Genomic DNA, 18,747 nt, shown 5'->3' with positions numbered 1-18,747 from the left:
TGGTATGGCTGGACTCAGAATTGAATGGGTGTTCAGAATTTGTGAGTTTGACTGGGTTCTGAGGTGTGGACCCGGGGTTGACTTTTTAGCTTGACTTTCCGTTTTTTTATTAAAGACCTAAGCTTTATTACGTGGAACTGTTTTCTACGGCTCTTATTGATGATATTAAGCTGCTTTGGCTAGATTCGTGTCGCTCGAAGGCCGATTCACGTGGCAAGGACTTTTGGGAATATTGATTTACGCGCATTGAGGTAAGTTAACATATCTAAACTTGGATTTGAGGGTATTTAACTTTGGAAACTATGCTTTATATGAAATACGCTTAATAACTTTGTGACTACATGAACTTGATTGCTACAACTGATTTAGCCGTTGTCATGCTTGATATGTCGAATATCTGTCCGCATTTTATTATTGGCATGTCCTTGTGTACCTTGCTGATAAATTATGGGCTTATATCTTTGATGAAAAATTGGCATATTGCTTTGTGTTGATGATGGAACATGTAGACATATGGGGCAATTAATTGGGCGTTGGCACGATATCTTTGCCATTCGATTGTGATTATTAATATGCACATGTGGCGAAATAAGAGTGGCACTACGGTTTGTACATGTGGCGAAATAAGGGTGGTAATCTTGATTATGCGCATATGGCGCAATAAGGATGACATTTCTAGATTATTTCACATGCGGCCAAAAAGGATGACGTTCTTGACGATTTTTACGTGATGGTTCGGGGGTGATACTCTTGATCATGTACAGTCTTTCTTTAAACTTCGTTGCAAGCTGTATTTGACATGCTATGATATGCCTTGTTCCAGCTTGTTGATTTGTTGTCAAAAGTGAATTTACCTACATTGAGTTGTTATCAGATATTTTAACGAGTTTGTGGGGTTGTATTTCGTCATATATTCTTGTTGCCAATTATTGATATATTGCGCAGGCTCTTTGATTAGTGAGTATCACATGACTTGAACATCGTGACAACTTCACCGAGGTTAGTGATCTTGATACTTACTAGGTACATACCGATTGTGGTGTACTTACACTACACTACGCATATGTCCATTTTTGTGCAGATCTGGATGTTCGGGGCAGCGGACCTAGAGAGTGAGTGCATACACCGATTGCGAGGATTCATGGTAGTGCTGCATGACAGTCGCAACCCCTTGGAGTCCCGTCCGTTATGTTGATACTGTTATTTTCATATTCAAATAATATTTTGTTTTGAGACTTCTTTATGTATCCAGTTTAGAGCTCACGACTCTATACCATCTAGTTCTGGGGAGTTGTATTGTGTATTATCATTTTTGGTCTTATGCTATCACTTTTTCTGCTATTATTTAAAATTCAGTCTTATTATATCATGTTTTGATGATTAAATGTTGTTAACGTGATTGAGTTATCTAGTCTTGGAGTTTAGGTGTCGTCATGATCCCAGTGAAAATAACGATAGAGGATATGACTATTTTATTTCCTGATGCAAGTACCTGAACAAGTAGGAAAAGTAAAAACTAACAGAACTCATGTGCTTTTCTTGGTAATACTTTGAATATTGTAAGCAGTATACATCACTAACGCATCACCACCAAATTTTACCAACAAAAAGAAAATACTAAAGATAATTTTGATTTTTAAACCTGGTTTACAAATAACTGCCACTTCTGAACTTTCATTCTGTATTAATATAATGTCTACCGGCTTTCCTGTTTATAATTAGCAAATATCAACTCATTATCCAAATGCACGATTTTGCACAGATGTAGACTTAATCTCTATTTTCTAACCTAAGCAACTAGTTTGTTTTACAGAACCAGAAGCTCTTCCTCCAGCATTAACACAAGAAGTTTCAGCTGGTTGATCTCTATAACTAAGATTTATATCTTCTAGTGCTATGCCACTGCATGGATATTTTTTGCTACAATCAAATTTCACTGCAACTTCCGTAGCAGATGTACCGCGTATGTCTTGATACTTTACGTTGCTGATTTTCACACCCGAGCCCTAAAAATATTTAAAAGAAAAAAACAGCGTTAGTTTTCCAGGAGAAGTCCTCAAAAGAAAAAAGAAAATAAAAAGGCTGAATTTATTTGCTTGTATCACTTACCTGATGAGGGCAATTTTCATTGTTAGGGCAATAATTTTGGTCTATGATGATAGGGTTTTGAACGTTAGCCATAACTATATGCTGGAAGAGAACATTTCTGACAAAGCCATTGCTTGATCTTGCCCATGTTTTTACTCTCAATCCATTTTGTGTTCCACTGAACGCGACTGTTTTAACTGTAACATTTTGAACTCCAGGCTCTTCTAGTTCCCAGCCTAAACTCCCAATGCTGCAGTAGTAGTTAAAGTTAAAAAACAAACTAATTAGGTGAAGAAAATAAACCAGTATAAAACATATTTATAGAACATGAATAGCCTAATTTAGTTGCAATTATGTTGACTTTGTTGCTATTCATAGCCTAACTTTAGTTCCAATTAAGTTGACTTTGTTGCTACTCAGAGCCTAATTTAGTTGCAATTATGTTGACTTCTGAAATTTACAATCCCAAAAATATCATAAAATTTCCGTGTTTATAAAATTATACTCCCTCCGTTTCATATTAAATGAGATACTTTCCTTTTTAGTCTGTTCCAAAATAAATGACACATTTCTAAATTTGGAAATAATTCAACTTTAAACTCTTTCATTTTACCCATTAACCCTTAATGAGAAACTTTTATAGCCACACGAATGTCATGACCCCACAAACTTTTTACCCCTTAAGCTTTTAAGACCACAAGTTTCAAAAGTGTTCTTCTTTTTTCTTAAACTCCGTGCTGAGTCAAACTACCTCATATAATATGAAACGGAGGGAGTACTATGTAAAATGAAAAGTTTAAATTTATATTGTTTCTTAATATAAAAATGTATCATTCTTTTTGGACAGACTAAAAGGGAAAACGTATCACATAAAAATAAGATATATAGAGGAAGTACTTTTTTTTAGGAAGTAACGAATCAATTAGATCTCTTAGTAGAATGAACTCCTGAAACATACTCAGGAACGTAACACTATAGAAAGTAGTGTTACGTAACACCATACTGTCCAATAAATAAAGAAAATGCAGAAACTAAATCATTAAGCAAATAAAGTGAAATTATAAAATGTTTGATTCTTATATGAGACGTAGAAAGTAGTAATAATTGGAAGTAAACTCTTATATTTTTCCAAACCTTATTCCATGGCCAGGGCCACAGGCAATGTTTTCAATCCATAAGTTGGAGGTTCCAGGGCCAATTGAGATACAATCATCTCCAGTTCCAATATGAGAGTTCATAATGGTGACTTTAGACGAATATTGGACGTGAATACCATCGGTGTTGGGACTGTTTCCTGGAGCTGATACCTTTACTCCTTGTAGCTTCACATTATGACAATTATCTACCAATATGTGGAACATTTGACTGTTTTTCGATGTTAATCCGCTTATATCTATGTTGCTGGAGTTGGAAAAAGTAAGTCCCTGCAGAACGAAAAAAACGATGTGAATGCATAGAGTGAAATATTTAATCTTTTTATTGTTTGTGGTTAATTTGCATTATACTACAGTTTCCAGAATTATGAATATTATATCATCAGATGATTTATTTCAAGTTAGTTGAGACTGCTCAACCTCACTTACCCACGTAAATACTAAATAAACTAACTTTTAGTGTTTCATTATTTTTTAATTATATATTTTCATAAATAATACTTTTGATAGATTTAAATTAAAAAAGGAATAACGAATACTACTAATTTATTGTTCCTTGAGGTAACTATTCTTGCAAGAGGTTTTGAAAACGAATGTCAATGAATTGAGTGAAATTTAATCTATTGCGTGTGTGTGTGGGTTGTTGTGGTGAACAAGAAGAAGATCATTTACTTACAAGTTAGTTGAAACTGCCCAACCCCACTAACGTACCCAAGTAAACACTAAATAACTAAACTTGTAGTATTGTTTCATCTTTTCTATTTTTTAAAATTTACTTTTAATAGTTTAAACAAGAATGATGAAACTTAATCATACCATTGTTCCTTGAGGACAATTCTTGCTAGAGTTTTTGCAAGCCCAAAGACTAGCACCTTGTCCATCTAAGGTTCCACGATATATGGAAACTCCAGTAACTCTTTCAAATTTGATCCAATTTTCTTCATTCCGAATAACATTATAATCCGATGGAGCTAATATAGTGCCATCAATGTGTAAGGTAATAGCATTACTCTTGCATGTTTCACCTAGAAAATATGCACTTTTAAGCAAGTAACTTCCCTTTGGCACGTAAATGGTGGCAGGGCTAGAAGATGCACATGCTGCAGCCCATGCACTCAGAAAAGCTTTGGATGAATCGATTTTTCCATTTGATTTTGCTCCATAGTTTTTGACATTATATATTGCAGTTGCAGCAATGGAAGAGTTCAAGATCAAGAAGAAGACTATGAAAAAAAGTGGGAGGTTTTCTAGTAAACTCATTTTCCTCATTATCTTGTTTCTTTAGGTTTGGTTGGGGGGTGGGGTGGGGGTAGATGTTACAGGGGGTTTTGAGGGGAATTTATAGACTTTGCATTAGAGATCAGCGATTCAGATCATTCTAACTTTTGTACGACGTTCATGTGCAAAGTAATGTGTAATAGAAAAAAAAATAAAATAAAATAAAAGAAAATTAAGAGAGAAAACTAAGTTAGATATGGATTCTTAATTTAAGACGCTGACGTGAGTTAGGTTTTAGGCAAATAGCAGTTCTTTCAACACATTTGGTCATGTTGAGGAAGACTTTAAGTTCAAAATCAAGAAGAAGTCGTTAACCTATTGTTTTTTCTCAATGCTCAACGGAAAAGTCAACTACATTAGGAATCTTTAACAGATTGCATATACATTTTCAAATAAGTAGTAATATATATTTTTTAAATAATGTGAAGTTCAACTACATGGAATTCAACTATGGATGGGATATATTTTTAATTAACTGTGTTTCTTGAATTTTTCAAAGAACCTTCAAATCATACTCACATTTTCTATTGATATATATAAGTGGTTTATCCACTTCCTAGATTAGGTATTAGAAGCCGGTATCTCCTACTCTAATTAGTTACTTAAATTTTAAAAAAAATTCCACCTTTTTCGATAAGAACTATGTGATTTCATTTTTTTCTTTAAAAAGAGTTTCAAATCTTCTGTTGTCGTCCTCTTTCACTAAGTTGTTGAGCTTACTTCTGGACTGGTAACGTACGTGTCAATATCATTAACGGTTAACTACAGTATTTTAACGATCCGATCGGTCGTTTTGAACTTTAGCATTTTGTTCGACGATTTGAGATATTGAGTAGCTTCATATGATGCATTATGACTTGGGTGTACGATGTTTGGGAGGTTCAGCATTGATATAGAAGGGTGACTTTCGATTTGGAAGTTTAAAGTTGAAAGAGATCAGCATGGTTTGGATTTTGAATAGACGACCTCGGAATCGAGATTTGATGGTTTCAATAGGTTCATATAGTGACTTTAGACTGGGAGTATGTTCGGATTTGAATTTGGATGTTCCTAGAAGCTTTTGGCTCTATTTGTCGAAAGTTGGCAATTTAAAGAATTAGAGAGTTTATAGGTTTTATCGAAGTTGTCTTCGGTAATTTCGGACTCCTATTGTTGTTTTGAGACCTTGGTTAGGTTCATTTAGTTGGTTGAAACTTGCGTGTAAAGTTTGGTTGTGATCCGGAGTATTTAATTATGATTCGGATGAGTTCGACGAAGTTGGAGTGTTTGAAAGTAAAGAAAATAATTTTGATCTTCCATTCTTGCTTTTACTATTATTTGTAGTATTTTGAGCTAATTTATTTGGACTTGTTGGTATGATTGCAAGGGGTTACGTGAGACTCGAGTGTGATTCGAAGTGGTCTCAGATCATTTTGGTTGAGTTTGGAGTAGCTGGTGTGTTGCAGTACATCGTGATCATGGAACAAGGCTCACGATCGCAGAGTAGGATATTGGCCATTTGGTATTTGTGCATCGCATTCACGAGGATGCGATCGTGTTCGCAGAGTGTTATGGGAGATGGTTATCGCGTTCTCTTAAGTGGCTTCACATTCGCGAAGTGTTGGAGAAGGCCGGACAGTAGCCTTCCGCATTCAAGTTTGATCCCTCACGTTCGCGTAGTTGAGTGGCCAGTTAGCCTTCGCATTCACGCGTTATAGGTTGTGTTCACGCTGAAGGTTCATGAGGCAATTTGCAGCTTGTTTATAGTTGAATAAAAGATCGACATCTGCAGCTTGTTTATAGCTGAGAATTTCGGAACTTAGCTTCATTTTATCCTATTTTGAATCCTAGACTCGGTAGGAGACGATTTTGTGAAGAGTTTTTCATACCAAACTATTGGATAAGTGTTTCTAATCAATTTTCAACTTTATTTGATGATCATATATTATATTTAACATCAAATTCATGAGAATCAAAGAGGGAATTGGGGATTTTTGCCAATGTTTTAAAAAAAATAAAGATTTGAGTTTTGAGAGTCGATTTGGACAAGGATTTGAAAACAAAATACATATATAGACTCGTGGGGTTATGGGTAGTCGAGACCCACCCCTAGACCCGGGTTATGACCAGGCGAGCCCGGGCTTGACTTTTCGAAAATTGTATAAAAATTATAGTTTTATTAATTGAAATTATTTTCTTTTGTATTTTTTAATGTAATTAAGTAATTTTTGGCTAGATTTGAGCCGGGCGGAGGTAAATTTTAAGGGTAAAAGCTATTTTGAGTATTGATTTGGCCTAAATAAGGTAAGTATCTTGCCTAACTTTGTGTGGGGGAAACTATCCCTTAGGATTTGGGTTGATTGTACTTTATGAAGTATGTGGAAGACGTGTATACGAGGTGACGAGTGTGTACACGAGCTTATATGTGGTATTTGACCGGTGTAGCCTCTTAGATTTTTTCCATGCATTTAATTGTATTTGTCACAACATGTTATATCTTTCATGTTGAATTTGCTTGTACGTGGCTTACTTGAAGTTGTTAGTACATGTTCCATCTTTTATTGTCAAGTTCACTCTTATATGTTTTATTTGTTAATTGTAATTACTTGTTGAATTCGTGCCTTATCCGTTACATGCCTTAATTGCTAATTGATTCTTGATAATCGTGTCTTTATTTATAAATTGTCATCACTTGCTATTTGATTTTGGAAGTTATCATGTAACTTTATCATCCGTTTGTGACTTCTTGTATCTTCGTTGTTGCGTTTGGTTTTGTGATACACTGTACTTGGTTGTAGTTGCTTGTGTAATTCCTATTGTTTGGCGATCGGGTTGGATCCCGCGACGATATTGAGATGATATGGAAAGATATGAAATGGAGCGATAAGGATGGATGATATGATATATGTGGGATCCGGTTGCACGTCGCAATGAATATTGTTATTATTGTGTGGGATCGGGTTGCACGCCGCAACGAATATTGTTATTATTGTATGGGATCAGGTTGGACGTCGTACCGAATATTATTATTATTGTGTGGGATCGGGTTGCACGCCGCACCGGATATCTCACTCCGTGCCTTACTATTTAAACGGTTATCACATTTTTATTTTTTAATTGGATTCTTAAATTTTACTCGTAACCCTATTGATGTTTACTTTACTGAAAATTATATCACATTTCATTTCTAACAAATTGTATATTTAACTGAGGATTTATTTTGTTTAAATGTGATATTTTTACTTTATCTTATTAATTTCCAAACTAAATCCATCTGATACTGTTATTGCACAATTTGTTCTTTATTTTAGTTTATTTGAATCCTAAAATAAATATTTTATCTCATTTGATGCCTCATTTTATTCAAGATTATTACTATGCTTTATTGTGTTTAAATATATCTCTCGATCATCTGAATTGATATTGATACGGATGCAATGTACATGGTAGCCCGAGGACTTTGTCGTGCGAAGGTGATTGTTATTGTGGGCACGAGGTGCTATGCGTACAAGATTTGGAAATTTTGGTGTCATGATTCGTGATTTCGAGGAGTGGTACCTCGGGGTAAATCTTGTTGCAAGTCCATGCCTAGAAAACGATTTGATTAATTGAGTTATTATCTGTTTTCCTAATTGAGTTCGTGCACATCCCATCAGTGTTCTAATTATATCGTTGTTCTATTACCTGTCTACTTCTTCCTGGCATTCGAGTTTCCATTTATTTCCGTCTTTAGTTGTAAATTATAATCCTTCCATTATTAGTATTATGTTATATCTTGTACAAATTTCTATGTCCAGTCGGTATCTTGACCTGGCCTCGTCACTACTCTACTGAAGTTAGGTTTGATACTTACTGGGTATCGCGGTGGTGTACTCATGCTATGCTTCTGCACATTTTTGTGCACATCCAGGTGCTTTTGATCAAGTTGGTCTTGAGACTTATGTCTGCACAGCTGTCACAACCCCAGTTCACCCTCCATGAACATGTCGTGATGGCACCTAGTTCCTACAAGTAGGTAAGCCTAACAGTGTGGGAATAACAATTTAACTTGCGGAATAATCAATTAAAACCGAACATTTGAAAATAACAACTGTATATAAGGCCGCCCGACCTATACAACTCTAAAGATATGCGGAAGTCTACAACTGAATCCCAAAACCCGGAACCTCACGGGAACCACAGGCTAACAGAAACATAGTACGCTGCTCTAACTCCAAAATGTCTAAGCAACTGAGAGAAAAGAAATAAACTAAATACTAAAGCTGGAACAGAATAGAGACTCCTGGTTTGCGGACGCAGCAGATATACCTCGAAGTCTCTGTGTATCTCCTCGCCTCAAGGATAGTGCACCTGAGTAGGGATACCTGGGTAATCTGCACATGAAAAACATGCGCAGGAAGGGCATGAGTACACCACAGCGGTACTCAGTAAGTGCCAAGCCTAACCTCGGTTGGGTAGTGACGAGGAAGGTCAGGGCCCTACTGAGATAAACATAACATATGATAGAATAAGGAAAACAGTATAGATAAAGTCTACAACAAGGATCTAAACGGGATAAATAAGGGAAACAGTGATAGGAAGCAGAAACAAAACAATATAAGGAATGCTACTCACAACAGGAAGTAATAGTCGGGGATCTCTTGGTATCCCGAGGATCTCTTGGTATCCTCATCATATACACTAGGGATCTCTTGGTATCCCAAGGGTCTCTTGGTATCCTCACCACATACACTAGGGATCTCTTGGTATCCCGAGGATCTCTTGGTATCCTTATTTTATACACTAGGGATCTCTTGGTATCCTGAGGATCTCTTGGTATCCTCATCACATACACTAGGGATCTCTTGGTATCCTCATCACATACGCTAGGGATCTCTTGGTATCCCAAGGATCTCTTGGTATCCTCATTTTATACACTAAGGATCTCTTGGTATCCCGAGGATCTCTTGGTATCCTCATTTTATACACTAGGGATCTCTTGGTATCCCGAGGATCTCTTGGTATCCTCAATAAGTAAGTCGGGGATCTCTTGGTATCCCAATATATATATAGAAATACATGTGCCAGGAATCTCTTGGTATCCCGCACCCTCAATCCAGAATATCTCGAGTACAGGGGATCTCCCGGGAAGCCGTCCCGTAGTCCCAATTTAAACACACAACAACAATAACTCGTAATATCAGAACGAATGCTAAAATTAGAACAAGTAGTAGTAAATTCTAGCCTAACATGCTTCACAGAGTACAAATAGTACAATTAAGCAAGTAAGTCAGCTAAACATGCGTCTCTAGACTAACACGGGTATAAACTTACAGTCTAAAATGGACAAGTAAACAAGAAATCTCAATTTAAATACTTCAAGTAGAAACGGATTTACAACAATTAGCTCAAGTACGCGCTCGTCACCTCACGTACGAGGCATTCAAATATTCAAAGATCATGTCCTAAGGGGAATGGTCCCCCACACAAGGTTAGACAAGCCACTTACCTCGAACCGGCTCAATATCAACTAGAAACCACGCTCTTGCCACGAGTATCCGACTCCAAATGGCCCAAATCTATTCAATTCAATTACACATTGTTAATAACATCGCAAACACCTGGTTTTGCTATTAAGTTCAAAGCTACGGCATAAAATTAGGTGAAATGACCAAAATGCCCTTCAGGCCAACGCCTCGGAATCAAATAATTTTCACATTTTAGGAACCCTCGTACTCTCACGAGTCTAACCATATAAAAATCTCCCAAATCGGAGGTCAATTGCTCACTCAAAACCCAAAAGTTTGGTCTAAGAAGTTTTAACCAAATTGTTCAAATTTTTAATCCCAAATTCGAATTTTAATGATTGATTTAACTACAAAATGATGAAATATAGCTAAAAGGGGTTAAGAAACGTTACCGAATGATCTTCACTTCAAAACCCACTCAAAATCACCCTCTCCCGAGCTCTCAATTGATTTTTCCAACTTTTTGAAACTAACCCTCGAATCTGATATTTCACCCCAGAGATTTCCGCTTCTGCGGTTAAGGGACCGCTTCTGCGGTCCCGCTTATGCGGAAAAATGAGTCGCTTCTGCGACTTTTGACTAAAGGACCAACATCCGCTTCTGCGGACCAACAACCGCTTATGCGGTTCCGCTTCTGCGGAAAGGCAACCGCTTCTGCCGTTTTCCTTAAAATCCCCAAAACCGCTTCTGCGTTCCTCCACGCCGCATCTGCGGCTCCGCTTCTGCGGTTCCCAAGCCGCAGAAGCGAAAATACCAGAAGAGAAAAACTTCAGCTGCTGCAACACTCCTCAAATTTCTCAGTTAACCACCCGAAATCATCCCGAGGCCCCCGGGACCTCAACCAAAAGCACCAATACCACCTAATACCTTATTCGAACTTGTACCAATCCTTAAAACACCTAAAACAACACCGGAAACCCGATTTAATCAATGATTCAAGCCTAAGAACTTCAAATTTCTTTCAAATACGCTTTCGATCAAAAACCTAACCAAAACACGTCTGAATGACCTTAAATTTTGCACACACATCCCAAATGACATGACGGAGCTACTGCAACTTCCGGAATTCCATTTCGACCCTCGAATCAAAAAACTCACTATCGGACCGGAACTTCAAAAATACAAACTTCGGCATTTCAAGCCTAAATGAGCTACGGACTTCCAAAATACATTCCGAACACGCTCCTAACCCCGAAATCACCTAACGGAGCTAACAGAACCATTGGATTTCCATTCTGAGGTTGTCTACACAGTGTTCCGACTACGGACCACTTTTCCACACTTAAGCTCTCATTTAGGAACTAAGTGTCCCAAAAATCTCCGAAACTCAACACCGAATGTCCCGGCAAACCAAAATAGCAGAAATGAACTTAGGGAAAGCAGTTAATAGGGGATCGGGGCATAAATTCTTAAGACGACCGGCCGGGTCGTCACATCCTCCTACACTTAAACATTCCCTCATCCTCGAACGAGCATAGAGAACATACCTGAAGTAGTGAAAAGATGAGGGTAACTGCTGCGCGTATCCTGCTCGGTCTCCCAAGTCGCCTCCTCGGACTCAGCTTCCCTTTCTTCCCAAACCTCATGACGCCTTTCATAGGCGAGGCTCGAAGCAGCACCCGCTCACCAACCATATATGAAACATCACGAACCTTCCTATCCGCGTAACTCTTTTGTCTGGACTGGGCTGTACGGAGTCTATCCTGAATCGTCTTAACCTTCTCCAATGCATCCTGCACTAACTCTGTGCCCAATAGCCTAGCCTCACCCGGCTCAAACCAACCCACCGGGGATCTGCACCTCCTGCCATATAAAGCCTCATACGGCGCCATCTGAATGCTGGACTGATAATTATTGTTGTAAGCAAACTCCGCCAGTGGCAAGAAATGATCCCAAGACCGTCCAAACTCAATCACACACGCACGGAGCATATCCTCAAGAATCTGAATAGTGCGTTCGGACTGTCCGTCCGTCTGGGGGTGAAATGCTATGCTCAACTCCACCCGAGTTCCTAACTCCTGCTGCACGGTTCTCCAAAACCGCGATGTAAACTGAGTACCTCTATCCGAAATGATAGAAACTGGAATACCATGCAGACGGACGATCTCCCGGATATAAATTTCCGCCAACCGCTCCGATGAATAAGTGGTACACACAGGAATAAATGAGCGGACTTGGTTAGCCGGTCCACAATAACCCAAATGGAATCAAACTTCTTCAAGGTCCGTGGAAGTCCAGATACAAAATCCATGGTGATGCGCTCCCATTTCCACTCAAGAATCTCTATCTGCTGGAGCAACCCACCCGGGCGCTGGTGCTCATACTTCACCTGCTGGCAGTTGAGGCATCTAGACACATAGCCAACTATATCCTTCTTCATCCGCCTCCACCAGTAGTGTTGCCTTAGGTCCTAATACATCTTCGTGGCACCCGGATGGATAGAATACCGTGAACTATGAGCCTCTGCTAGGATCATCTCTCGAAGACCATCAACATTGGGTACAGAAATCCGGCCCTGCATCCTCAATACTCCATCATCTCCAATGGTCACATCCCTGGCATCTCCATGCTGAACCTTGTCCTTTAGGACAAGTAAATGAGGGTCCTCATACTGCTGCTTCCCCCCCCACCCCCCCCCCCGATACGATCAAATAAGGAAGACTGCTAAACCACACAAGCTAGAACCCGACTGGGCTCCGAAAGGTCCAATCTCACAAACTGGCTGGCTAAGGCCTGAACGTCCATCGCCATAGGCCTCTCCGAAGCTAGTAAATATGCCAAACTCCCCAAACTCTCCGCCCGGCGACTCAAGGCATCCGCCACTACATTGGCCCTGCCCGGGTGATACAGAGTAGAAATATCATGGTTCTTCAACAACTCTAACCACCTCCTCTGGCGCAAATTTAGATCCTTTTGCTTGAACAAGTGCTGCAAACTCCGGTGGTCAGTAAAAATCTCACAAGGCACATCGTACAAATAGTGACGCCAGATCTTCAAGGCATGAACAATAGCAACTAACTCAAGGTCATGGACAGGGTAGTTCTTCTCATTTATCTTCAACCGTCTGGACGCTTAGGCAATCACCCTACCATACTGTATCAACACCGCCCCAAGGCCAACCCGTGAGGCATCACAACAAACTGTATAGGACCCCGAACCAGTAGGCAATATCAAAATAGGGGCTGTAGTCAAAGCTGTCTTGAGCTTCTGAAAGCTCGGCTCACACTCCTCTGTCCACTGAAATAGGGCACCCTTCTGGGTCAATCTAGTCATAGGGGCAGCAATCGATGAAAATCCCTCCACGAAGCGACGGTAGTAGCCCGCCAACCTAAGGAAACTTCAAATCTCTATAGCTGAGGACGACCTGGGCAAACTCTACACGGCCTCTATCTTCCTCGGATCCACCCGAATACCCTCACTCGAAATCACGTGACCTAAGAATGCCACAGAACTCGGCCAAAACTCACATTTTGAGAACTTTGCATATAACTTCTTCTTCCTCAATGTCTGAAGCACGGTCCTCAGGTGCTGCTCATGATCTTCCCGACTCCGGAAATACACCAGAATATCATCAATAAAAAAAACAATAACGAACGAGTCAAGATATAGCCTGAATACACTGTGCATCAAATGCATGAAAGCTGCTGGGGCATTGGTCAGCCCAAATGACATAACAAGGAACTCGTAATGACTATACCGAGTCCTGAAGGCAGTCTTCGGGATATCCGGCTCCCGAATCTTCAACTGATGGTAACTTGAGCGCAAGTCAATCTTAGAAAACACCTGTGCGCCCTGAAGCTGGTCAAACATATCATCAATACAAGGCAAAGGGATAACGGTTCTTCACTGTAACCTTGTTCAACTAGCGATAATCAATACACATACGCATGGAACCACCCCTTTTTCTTCACAAACAAGACAGGAGCACCCCACGGCGAAACATTGAGGCGAATAAAACCCTTATCAAGCAATTCCTGCAACTGATCCTTCAACTCCTTCAACTCAGGAGGAGCCATACAATACGGAGGAATGGAAAGGGGCTGAGTGCCCGGTAACAAATGAATGCCAAAATCAATGTCTCTATCGGGCGGCATGCCCGGAAGATCAGCTGGAAACACATTGTGATAATCCCGTACCACTGGGACTGAATCAACAGAAAGAGGTATCAACACTGATATTTCTAACATAAGCTAAAATACACGGCACACCCTTTCTCAACCATACGCTGAGCTTTAAGGAAAAAAGATAACTCTACTGGGAGTGTGATCTAAGGCACCCCTCCACTCACACGCGGTATACCTGGCATGGCAGTGTCACGGTCTTGGCGTGACAATCAAGAATAGCATAATGGGGCGACAATCGGTCCATACCCAGAATAATATCAAAATCAACCTTACTGAGTAACAATAAATCTGCTCTGGTCTCAAAACCATGAATAGTAACCAAACGTGACCAATAAACGCGGTCCACAACAAGAGAATCCCCCACAGGAGTAGAAACATAAATAGGAAGACTCAAGGAAATCACGAAGTACACTCAAATGCAAAGCAAAAATAAGAAGACACATGAAAATAAGTGGAGCCTAAATCGAATAAAACTGATACACTTCTATATCAAACCATGACAATACCTGTGATGACAGAATCGGAGGCAACAACCTCGGTACAGGCAGGTGAGGTAGCAATTGGGGCTGTAACCTTAGCCTGAGAACTCTGCGGGGCGCGCTGTAGCTGAGAAGTCCGTCGAGGTGCACTCCTCCCGAGTCTGGGGCAATACCTCACCACATGGCACATGTCACCACACTCAAAGCAACCTCAAGGCCGACGTGGCGGTGGAAATTGTGCAGTACGGGTACTCCAAGACCCCTGACCACCTGAAACTCTGTGTGAAATCTGGGATGCAAACTGAGTTGGCTGCCCCACAAAACCTCTACCGTGTTGTACTCTTCCCCCAAAATAAGGACCAGCGGGCCTCCCCAATCTACGAGGCCTACCCACTTCTCTATACTCTCCCCCCTGACCACGTCTGTCCTCTCTCTCCTGGACCCACCTGTCTCCTACTTGGCGAGAGGTCCTCACCATCCGCTGAACTGGGACCACAGGCTGTGTCGCCATGACGCCTTGAACCTGACCAATGGGAACTTGCTGCTCTGGAGTGGGGGCAGCGGGAGTCTGGGTCCCTCCCCCGATCTGTGAAGTAGTCGGTATAACCTGAATCAATCCCGCCTGAATCAACGTACCAAACATGCTCAGGAACTGCGCCAAAGTCTCCTGAAGAGCTGGAGTAATAGTAGCCATAGGCGTGTCAGGCGACTGAACTCCGGCTGGATCTGTTGATGGCACCTCAGCGGCAGCTCGCGCAGGTGCTCTCGTTGCACCACGTGCCCGTCCTCGGCCTCTACCCCGGCCCCGGCCTCTAACGGCTGTAGTAGGGGGCGCGGGTGCCTGATCATCTCGAGTATCTGTGAGAGAATAGAGGGCAGAAGTTTAGGATTGTGATGTTAAAAAATCTCGCACGACAGGGAATCAAATGAAGTGAAATTTTCCTAACGGTTACATAGCCTCTCGTAGATAAGTACAGGCGTCTCCGTACCGATCAGCGAGACTCTAATAAACCGGCCTGTGTTCCGTGACTCCTATGAACCTAGAGCTCTGATACCAACTTGTCACGACCCCAGTTCACCCTCCATGAACATGTCGTGATGGCACCTAGTTCCTACAATTAGGTAAGCCTAACAGTGTGGGAATAACAATTAAACTTGCGGAATAATCAATTAAAATCGAACATTTGAAAATAACAACTGTATATATAAGGCCGCCCGGCCTATACAACTCTAAAGATATGCGAAAGTCTACAACTCAATCCCAAAACCCGGAACCTCACGGAAACCACAGGCTAACAGAAACATAGTACGCTGCTCTAACTCCAGAATGTCTAAGCAACTGAGAGAAAAGAAATAAACTAAATACTAAAGTTGGAACAGAATAGAGACTCCTGGTCTGCGGACGCGGCAGATATACCTCGAAGTCTCCGTGTATCTCCTCGCCTCAAGGATAGTGCGCCTGAGTAAGGGTACCTGGGTAATCTGCACATGAAAAACATGCGCAGGAAGGGCATGAGTACACAACAGCAGTACTCAGTAAGTTCTAAGCCTAACCTCGGTTGGGTAGTGACGGAGAAAGTTACGACCCTATTGAGATAAACATAATATATGATAGAATAAGGAAAACAGTATAGATAAAGTCTACAACAAGGATCTAAACAGGATAAATAAGGGAAACAGTGATAGGAAGCAAAAACAAAACAATATAAGGAATACTACTCACAACAGGAAGTAATAGCCGGGGATCTCTTGGTATCCCGAGGATCTCTTGGTATCCTCATCATATACACTAGGGATCTCTTGGTATCCCGAGGGTCTCTTGGTATCCTCATCACATACACTAGGGATATCTTGGTATCCCGAGGATCTCTTGGTATCCTCATCACATACACTAGGGATCTCTTGGTATCCCGAGGATCTCTTGGTACCCTCATTTTATACACTAGGGATCTCTTGGTATCCCGAGGATCTCTTGGTATCCTCATTTTATACACTAGGGATCTCTTGGTATCCCGAGGATCTCTTGGTATCCTCATTTTATACACTAGGGATCTCTTGGTATCCCGAGGATCTCTTGGTATCCTCAATAAGTAAGTCGGGGATCTCCACGTATCCCAATATATATATAGAAATACATGTGCCAGGGATCTCTTGGTATCCCGCACCCTCAATCCAGAATATCTCGAGTACAGGGGATCTCCCGGGAAGCCGTCGCGTAGTCCCAATTTAAACACACAACAACAACAACTCGTAATATCATAATGAATGCTAAAATAAGAACAAGTAGTAGTAAATTCTAGCCTAACATGCTTCACAGAGTATAAATAGTACAGCTAAACAATTAAGCAAGTAAGTCAGCTAAACATGCATCTCTAGACTAGCACGGGTATAAACTTACAGTCTAAAATGAACAAGTAAACAAGAAATCTCAATTTAAATACTTCAAGTAGAAATGGGTTTACAACAATTAGCTCAAGTACGCACTCGTCAGCTCACGTACGAGGCATTCAAATATTCAAAGATCGTGTCCTAAGGGGAAAGGTCCCCCACACAAGGTTAGACAAGCCACTTACCTCGAACCGGCTCAATATCAACTAGAAACCACGCTCTTGCCACGAGTATCCGACTCCAAATGGCCCAAATCTAATCAATTCAATTACACATTGTTAATAATATCGCAAACACCTGGTTTTGCTATTAAGTTCAAAGCTACGGCGTAAAATTAGGTGAAATGACCAAAATGCCCTTCAGGCCAACGCCTCGGAATCAAATAATTTTCATATTTTAGGAACCCTCGTACTCTCACGAGTCTAACCATATAAAAATCTCCCAAATCGGAGGTCAATTGCTCACTCAAAACCCAAAAGTTTGGTCTAAGAAGTTTTAACCAAATTCTTCAAATTTTTAATCCCAAGTTTGAATTTTAATGATGGATTTAACTACAAAATGATGAAATATAACTAGAAGGGGTTAAGAAACATTACCCAATGATCTTCACTTCAAAACCCACTCAAAATCACCCTCTCCCGAGCTCTCAATTGATTTTTCCAACTTTTTGAAACTAACCCTCGAATCTGATATTTCACCCCAGAGATTTCCGCTTCTGCGGTCCCGCTTATGCGGAAAAATGAGTTGCTTCTGTGACTTTTCACTAAAGGACCAACATCCGCTTCAGCGGACCAACAACCGCTTATGCGGTTCCGCTTCTGCGGAATTCCTTAAAATCCCCAAAACCGCTTCTACCTTCCAGAAGAGAAAAGCTTCAGCTGCTGCAACACTCCTCAAATTTCTCAGTTAACCACCCGAAATCATCCCGAGGCCCCCAGGACCTCAACCAAAAGCACCAATACCACCTAATACCTCATTCGAACTTGTACCAATCCTTAAAACACCTAAAACAACACCGGAAACCCGATTTTATCAATGATTCAAGCCAAAGAACTTCAAATTTCTTCCAAATACACTTTCGATCAAAAACCTAACCAAAACACGTCCGAATGACCTTAAATTTTGCACACACATCCCAAATGACATGACGGAGCTACTGCAACTTCCGGAATTCCATTCCGACCCTCGAATCAAAAACTCACTATCGGACCGGAACTTCAAAAATACAAACTTTGGCATTTCAAGCCTAAATGAGCTACGGACTTCCAAAATACATTCCGAACACGCTCCCAACCTCGAAATCACCTAACGGAGCTAACAGAACCATCGGATTTCCATTCCTGGGTCGTCTTCACACTGTTCCGACTACGGACCACTTTTCCACACTTAAGCTCTCATTTAGGAACTAAGTGTCCCAAAACTCTCCGAAACTCAACACCGAACGTCCCGGCAAACCAAAATAGCAGAAATGAACTTAGGGGAAGCAGTTAATAGGGGATCGGGGCGTAAATTCTTAAGATGACCAGTCGGGTCGTCACAGCAGCGAGAGACTTTGAGGTATTCCTGCTTGATGTTTGCCTGCCCCGAAGTCACCTTCTGTTGTTTTTTATTTCCATCGTTCACTATTATCCCGGGATAGTTATATACTTTTTATTTCTATTTACTATTAGGAAAGCTTATGATTTGTACTACCAATTATATGACGAATGTAAGTTCAGTTATGTTGTTTCAGTTACTAATTCATATATTG

The 18,747-nt window shown here is 40.6% G+C and overlaps 1 protein-coding gene across 1 annotated transcript; it reads right to left on the bottom strand.

The window, feature by feature from the left end:
* On the bottom strand, positions 1,615-4,547 carry LOC109226823 (polygalacturonase-like). The gene is made up of 4 exons (XM_019391689.1): positions 4,059-4,547; positions 3,223-3,512; positions 2,110-2,338; positions 1,615-2,006 (listed from the first exon to the last, which is right to left on the bottom strand). Exons 1-4 carry the CDS (start codon positions 4,509-4,511, stop codon positions 1,785-1,787), a joined length of 1,194 nt encoding a protein of 397 aa, XP_019247234.1. The 5' UTR covers positions 4,512-4,547; the 3' UTR covers positions 1,615-1,784.

Source organism: Nicotiana attenuata, chromosome 6, assembly GCF_001879085.1.
Source record: "Nicotiana attenuata strain UT chromosome 6, NIATTr2, whole genome shotgun sequence".
In the NCBI taxonomy this organism is placed as follows: domain Eukaryota; kingdom Viridiplantae; phylum Streptophyta; class Magnoliopsida; order Solanales; family Solanaceae; genus Nicotiana; species Nicotiana attenuata.
Note: the sequence above shows the minus strand (reverse complement) of the source record. Positions and strands in the feature narration are given on the sequence as shown.

Coding starts and splice junctions, on each gene's coding strand:
- LOC109226823 (XM_019391689.1), bottom strand. CDS start 4,511: ATGAGGAAAATGAGTTTACTAGAAAACCTCCCACTTTTTTTCATAGTC. Junction 2,339..3,222: donor GGCCCTGGCCATGGAATAAG/GTTTGGAAAAAT, acceptor CTACTACTGCAG/CATTGGGAGTTTAGGCTGGG. Junction 2,007..2,109: donor ATGAAAATTGCCCTCATCAG/GTAAGTGATACA, acceptor AAATATTTTTAG/GGCTCGGGTGTGAAAATCAG.